The sequence below is a fragment of the Coregonus lavaretus genome (genome assembly GCF_964263955.1).
Source record: "Coregonus lavaretus genome assembly, contig: HAP1_SCAFFOLD_171, whole genome shotgun sequence".
Taxonomy (NCBI): Eukaryota; Metazoa; Chordata; class Actinopteri; order Salmoniformes; family Salmonidae; genus Coregonus; species Coregonus lavaretus.
In genome coordinates this window covers 575,593-583,092 of record NW_028160460.1, presented here as the reverse complement: position 1 = coordinate 583,092, position 7,500 = coordinate 575,593, and the positions used below count along the sequence as shown (strand labels likewise).

Below are 7,500 nucleotides of genomic sequence, written 5' to 3'. Positions count from 1 at the left end.
TCAGAGGTGGGCTGGTACTCCTCCGCGAACCCGTCCCAGAGGTACCGCCGCAGGATTGAAGTCTTGCCCACCCGGGGCGCACCCAGAACCACGATGCGCCTGCAGTTCTGCGGCTTAGTGGAGCTCAGCGGGTCCTGCCGAGAGTCCTGGCCGAACCTCGGGTCGTCCTCGCCGAGCTGACGGAGCCGGATTTGACCCTGGAGAACCAGAGCAGAGAGCTGGTCCAGTGGGGACCTCTTGCAGGAGTGGCCGTCGGATGGAGGTGGAAGCCAGCTAGCTGTGCTTGGGGACCGCACCACCCTCCCCTTCTTTTCCTGGTGCTTCCACTGAGACGTGGCCATTTTGAGGTGCTGGGTCGCGTTTTTGTATGCCAGCAGGACCTTGGAGGAGCCGAGGCACAGGGCTCTGGTCCCGGGGAATTGAGAAGGTTCAGCCCGCTGATGGGCGACGGGCATGGTGGTTGTGGTGGTCGGTGAGCTAGTGGAGGGGTTACCTTTCACCTCCATAATGTTGTCTCTCTTGAGTTTCATGTGAAATGTAGCCTATAATAGCATGTAAGGCAGTGTGGATGTCTGGATGGATCCCGTAATGTTACAACCTTTGAGGTTTGGACACTACATGCGGTCCTCGTGACACCTGTGGGTTTGCGCACCGTCTAGTCTGGGTGGTACAGAAACAGATGTCGTTTGGTGGTGTTTTTATACGGATGCATGCGCCTGGCTCGTTCGCGTCACGCAGCAGGGGTTATCTGCTCGTCTTTCCCAACAGCTAGTTGCCAGAGCTGCTGATTGACAGAAGCGGAGAGATTGTTATGTTCTCCGTGAGAACACCACGTTTTCGCTAATTCTGGAACAATGGAAGCCGCCAGTTCTATTGCAAAGTGCTCGGCCAAGACAAGCACTCTGGGGGGTTTTGCGCACGTTGTGGTGTTTGGATAAATTAAGGCTATGGGAGATTTTGATGATCTGGTGTTTCTAATTCAACATCAACATACAAAGAAGGCATACATATTTTTTTTACCAACTGCTGGTACACCGTGACACATCTGGCCCATAGCCTAAAATATACCAAATATTTTTTTTTGTATGAGCAAAAATAAACCTAGGCCTACTCATTATTGGCCAGATCTATGTCATTTTCTTTCCTTTTCATTTAAATATTGTGATGAAATAGTCCAACAATAAAGGCCTAATCTATTGAGGAACAAAACATGAGAGCACCATCAACATGTGTGTGTATATATATATATATATATATATACAGTACCAGTCCAAAGTTTTGACACACCTACTCATTCCAGGGTTTTTCTTTATTTTTAGTATTTTCTACATTGTAGAATAATAGTGAAGACATCAAAACTCTGAAATAACACATATGGAATCATGCAGAAACCAAAAAAGTGTTAAACAAATCAAAATTTATTTTACATTTGAGATTCTTCAAATAGCCACCCTTGGCCTTGATGACAGCTTTGCACACTCTTGGCATTCTCTTAACCAGCTTCACCTGGAATGCTTTTCCAACAGTCTTGAAGGAGTTCCCACATATGCTGAGCACTGTTGGCTGCTTTTCCTTCACTCTGCGGTCCAACACATCCCACACCATCTCCATTGGGTTGAGGTCGGGGGATTGTGGAGGCCAGGTCATCTGATGCAGCACTCCATCACTCTCCTTCTTGGTAAAATAGCCCTTACACAGCCTGGATGTGTGTTGGGTCATTGTCCTGTTGAAAAACAAATGATAGTCCCACAAAGCCCAAACTAGATGGGATGGCGTATCGCTGCAGAATGCTGTGGTAGCCATGCTGGTTAAGTGTGCCTTGAATTCTAAATAAATCACAGACAGTGTCACCAGAAAAGCACCCCCACACCATCACACCTCCTTCTCCATGCTTTACGGTGGGAACTACACCGTGTCTCACAAAGACATGGCGGTTGGAACCAAAAATATTATGGACTTGGTCTTTTACCAAATAGGACTATCTTCTGTATACCCCCCTATCTTGTCACAACACAACTGATTGGCTCAAACGCATTAAGAAGGAAATCAATTCCACAAATTAACTTTTAAGAAGGCACACCTGTTAATTGAAATGCATTCCAGGTGACTACCTCATGAAGCTGGTTGAGAGAATGCCAAGAGTGTGCAAAACTGTCATCAAGGCAAAGGGTGGCTACTTTGAAGAATCTCAAATATTAAAATATATTTTGATATGTTTAACACTTTTTTGGTTACTACATGATTCCATATCTGTTATTTCATAGTTTTGATGTCTTCACTATTATTCTACAATGTAGAAAATAGTAAAAATAAAGAAAAACCCTTGAATGAGTAGGTGTGTCCAAACTTTTGACTGGTACTATATATATATATATATATATATATATATATATACACGAGCATCACCAAGTGCCATAGTTGCAATTTTATAAAAAATATTATTTGTTACTTTATGCTGCCTACTGCCTAAAATTAGGCTTGTTAATTTTTTCTACGAGGGAAATTCTCATCCGGCGCTGTTGGATTTGACTGTTGTCCGACAGAAAGACAGCATCCCTTTAACTGCAACCAAGCGTCCGTTGCCATGGGTACAGCGAGGCAGCAGAGAGAAAGGGGCACGAGTGTCAAGGCTAGATAGGTGCTAGCTATCAAAAGTTTACTCAACGACGAAGTTGCTTTAGTATACATTTTATAAATCTCACTATTTAGGGACAATTGTAACTTTCTTGTTTCCCTGTGTGACTATAGCTAAAACGACTTGCTCAGCTGCCGAGTTGACTAGCTAGCTAGGCTACAACTAACTACCTTAGCTAGCCTGAGCTAAGCATTGAAATGGCAAGTCTGAGCAAATCCACTGCTGGCAAAACTCCCAAAAAGGAGGCGAGACCCCGGACCCCGCCAGGTATGTAGAATATAGCTCGCTAACCTAGCTGTTATACTATTAGCTAGCTAACTAATCACATACACACCTAACATTATCCTCCTGATATGGGTGAGAAGAATGTAGCAGGGCAGGTAGATGGTCATGACTCAGATCGTTGTAACTATTCCCCATGTCGTTGCTGTAAATAAGAATTTGTTCTCAAGTCAACTTACCTGGTAAAATAAGGGATAAATAAAAAATAAAAGAGAGAGAGAGGAAGAAGAGAGATAGGAAGAAGACCACCAAGGACACAGTGACATCTAATTTCCTGTATTTACTTTGTGAAAGAGACATTGGAGGCATAGGGGTGTATTTGTTTACGTGGGGCTCTGGTGTTGTGTGTGTGTGCATACAGTGGCTTGCAAAAGTATTCACCCCCCTTGGCATTTTTCCTATTTTGTTGCCTTTCAACCTGGAATTAAAATATATTTTTTGGGGGGTTTGTATCATTTGATTTACACAACATGCCTACCACTTTGAAGATGCAAAATATTTTTAATTGTGAAACAAACAAGAAATAAGACAAGAAAACTGAAAACTTTAGCGTGCAAAACTATTCACCCCCCCAAAGTCAATACTTTGTAGAGCCACCTTTTGCAGCAATTACAGCTGCAAATCTCTTGGGGTATGTCTCTATAAGCTTGGCACATCTAGCCACTGGGATTTTTGCCCATTCTTCAAGGCAAAACTGCTCCAGCTCCTTCAAGTTGGATGGGTTCCGCTGGTGTACAGCAATCTTTAAGTCATACCACAGATTCTCAATTGGATTGAGGTCTGGGCTTTGACTAGGCCATTCCAAGACGTTTGAATGTTTCCCCTTAAACCACTCAAGTGTTTGCTTTAGTAGTATGCTTAGGGTCATTGTCCTGCTGGAAGGTGAACCTCCGTCCCAGTCTGCAATCTCTGGAAGACTGAAACAGGTTTCCATCAAGAATTTCCCTGTATTTAGCGCCATCCATCATTCCTTCAATTCTGACCGGTTTCCCAGTCCCTGCCGATGAAAAACATCCCCACAGCATGATGCTGCCACCACCATGCTTCACTCTGGGGATGGTGTTCTCGGGGTGATGAGAGGTGTTGGGTTTGCGCCAGACATAGCGTTTTCCTTGATGGCCAAAAAGCTAAATTTTAGTCTCATCTGACCAGAGTACCTCCTTCCATATGTTTGGGGAGTCTCCCACATGCCTTTTGGCGAACACCAAACGTGTTTGCTTATTTTGTTCTTTAAGCAACAGCTTTTTTCTGGCCACTCTTCCGTAATGCCCAGCTCTGTGGAGTGTACGGCTTAAAGTGGTCCTATGGACAAATACTCCAATCTCCGCTGTGGAGGTTTGCAGCTCCTTCAGGGTTATCTTTGGTCTCTTTGTTGCCTCTCTGATTAATGCCCTCCTTGCCTGGTCTGTGAGTTTTGGTGGGCGGCCCTCTCTTGGCAGGTTTGTTGTGGTGCCATATTCTTTCCATTTTTGAATAATGGATTCAATGGTGCTCCGTGGGATGTTCAAAGTTTCTGAGATTTTTTTATAACCCAACCCTGATCTGTACTTCCCACAACTTTGTCCCTGACCTGTTTGGAGAGCTCCTTGGTCTTCATGGTGCCGCTTGCTTGCTGGTGCCCCTTGCTTAGTGGTGTTGCAGACTCTGGGGCCTTTCAGAACAGGTGTATATAAACTGAGATCATGTGACACTTAGATTGCACACAGGTGGACTTTTTAACTAATTATGTGACTTCTGAAGGTAATTGGTTGCACCAGATCTTATTTAGAGGCTTCATAGCAAAGGGGGCGAATACATATGCACTCACCATATGCACTCACCACTCAATAACTTTTCCGTTATTTTTTTGTTGTGGAATTTATTGAAACAAGCAATTTTTTTCATTTCACTTCACCAATTTGGACTATTTTGTGTATGTCCATTACATGGAATCCAAATAAAAATCCATTTAAATTACAGGTTGTAATGCAACAAAATAGGAAAAACGCCAAGGGGGATGAATACTTTTGCAAGGCACTGTATCTGTGTGTGTGTGTGTGTGTTTGTTTTTGCGTGAACGCTGGTGTGTGTGTGTGCATAAACAGGAAACAGTCACAAAAGAGAGTGCATGTGGAGCCTCAGTGTCCCCGTTCCCTTCCATTGTGTGCCAAGGTCACCCAGTATGAGGGATGAGACTCCTGCAGCTTTTATTTGATCACATCTAAGGCCTTCTCTTATTCTCTGCAAGGTGCTACTCTCATCTGACACATAATGTACTGAGCCTCAGAACAGGTGGCAGGGTGGGGGGGAGAAAAGGTAGAAAAGGATAGAAAAGCAAAAGATGAGCGGTGGGTTGTGTGGTGGTCATGGTAACCAGGGACAGACTCAAAAGATAAGCGGTGGGTTGTGTGGTCGTCATGGTAACCAGGGACAGACTCAAAAGATGAGCGGTGGGTTGTGTGGTGGTCATGGTAACCAGGGACAGCCTCAAAAGATGAGCGGTGGGCTGTGTGGTGGTCATGGTAACCAGGAACAGACTATGTTGCAATTGGAGCGCTGAGGACGAACATAATTGCATAACTTTGTGTGTGTGTCTGTGTGTAGGGTGTGTGTGTGTGTAGTGTGTAGTGTGTAGTGTGTGTGTGTGTGTGTATGAATATTCTGCTCCATTCTTTCTCTCATGGTCAGGAGGTCAGTGAGTGATGTAACAATAGCCCTGCTAGCAGCAAATCATCGTCTACGTTCAGATGTAGCCTGGAGTAAAGTCTGATGCTGTTGGTTCAGTAGGAGGCTGTGTGTGTCGTCACTGGGAACATGTGCTTTTCCCCATATGAGTGCAAGCCAAAACAAATACATTCAGAGATGGGAAAAATTGGTATATTATTCAGTATTTGTGATTGGAATGGAATTTGGATTGTCATGGAACAGTTTCTCCTCTCCTCTCCTCTCCTCTCCTCTCCTCTCCTCTCCTCTCCTCTCCTCTCCAGAGAAGAAACGTCTGAAAGTGTCAGAGGATTTCTCATCATGTCTGAGTGAAGAGCAGCCTCAGAGCCCCACTCTTAAAGGAGAGGACATCCAGGCCCTGGCCATCAGACCTGAGGACCTGGAGAAGGTGTGTGTGCGCATGTGTACATAATGTGTGTGTGTATGTGTGTATGTGTATGTGTGTATGTGTGTATGTGTATGTGTATGTGTGTATGTGTGTATGTGTGTGTGTGTGTGTGCATGTGTGTGTGTGTGTGTGTGTGTGTGCATGTGTGCATAATATGTGTGCCGGGGGAGCAGTTGACGTTGGAGATTAACTGCCTTGCTCAAGGCAGAACGGTTGATTTTTCCACCTTGCGGTTCGAATAAGCAACCTTTCAGTTACTGTCCCAACGCTCTAACCGCTAGGTCACCTGCTGCCCTTGTGTGTGTGTGTCTGTGTGTGTGTCTGTGTGTGTGTGTGTGTGTGTGTATGTACAAAGTTGCGGGTGCCCCAGCCCCCTAAAGAACCCCAGAAGCCTGCAGCAGTGACCCGGGTGCTGGTGCGTAAGACACACCCACCTGATGACATCAGGAAGGGGGTGAAGGTAGCGGTGGCCCGCCCCCTGACCCAGGACACCACCACACAGCCACTGGACTACGCAGGTGAGCTGACTACAGTGCCCCTTCTGGCCAGAGGTAGGAATTGCAGGTTGGGCGTATCGCAGTTGTGGTCACCAATCCTAGTCCTGGAGAGCTACCTGGGCATGTGGGATTCTCAAGCCCGTGATTAGTTCAATCAGGTGTGTTTTAGAGATGGGCTGGTGCAAAACCCTGCAACACGCTGTAGCCATCCAGGACCAGGTTTCTGTGACCAGTGGTGTAGACAAACAAGGGGAAAGGGGCTGAGAAACGGATGTAGAAAATCCACTTGACATTTATATTCATGTAACCTAGACAGTTATCATTACTCCTCATGCTGTATAGAACTATTGGTGCTGTCAGTTATTATGTTGTGTGCTCTCCGGTGGAGGCTGCTGAGGGGACGACAGCTCATAATAATGGCTGGAATGGAGTCAATGGAATGGCATCAAACACACCAAAGATGTGGTTTCCATGTTGTTGATGCCATTCCATTGACTCCATTCCAGACATTAATATGAGCCGTTCCTCCCGTCAGCAGCCTCCGCTGGTGCTCTTCAATGTTGTATATCTACCTACTCTCCTGCCTACATAATGGTTTGGTTTTGAATTTGAATAGCGTTTTCTCTAGTTAATGGAGAGGTGATGTTGAAGTGATGTTGTGGTGTGGTTTTGTCAGGACCAGGGGGACCTCGCTTCGACGCCCAGGGGATGGTCCTCCCCCACAGCATTCTGGGTAGTCTGGAGGACTTCAGGACAGAGATGCAGGCCAGGGGAGAGACTGAGGTGAGAGAAGATACCATTATTGAAAATTCCTTCTAACAAAAATGATGATTTTGGTTATAATGCTCTTCATTCAATGTAACAATGACAATGTTTCTCTCTCTACCCTCTTATCTGTCTGTCTGTCTGTCTGTCTGTCTGTCTGTCTGTCTGTCTGTCTGTCTGTCTGTCTGTCTGTCTGTCTGTCTGTCTGTCTGTCTATCTATCAATCAACA

General features: G+C 45.4%; 2 protein-coding genes across 2 annotated transcripts in view; one reads left to right on the top strand and one right to left on the bottom strand.

Annotated features, from left to right (window-relative positions):
• The window catches only part of LOC311121786 (dexamethasone-induced Ras-related protein 1-like), a gene marked incomplete at both ends in the record, with an annotated part of 1,548 nt that extends 1,042 nt beyond the window's left edge, over positions 1-506 (bottom strand). The window contains one exon of the mRNA XM_084196236.1: positions 1-506. This exon is cut by the window's left edge and continues 113 nt beyond it. Coding sequence (XP_084052362.1) covers positions 1-506 — 506 coding nt within the window.
• A 2,326-nt stretch (positions 507-2,832) lies between these two features.
• LOC311121813 (MYCBP-associated protein-like) lies at positions 2,833-7,324 on the top strand (the record flags this gene model as incomplete). Its single annotated transcript, XM_084196257.1, has 4 exons — positions 2,833-2,902; positions 5,884-6,008; positions 6,364-6,526; positions 7,182-7,324. The coding sequence occupies 4 exons, from the start codon at positions 2,833-2,835 to the stop codon at positions 7,322-7,324; spliced, it is 501 nt and encodes a 166-aa protein (XP_084052383.1).
• Positions 7,325-7,500: the final 176 nt, after the last annotated feature.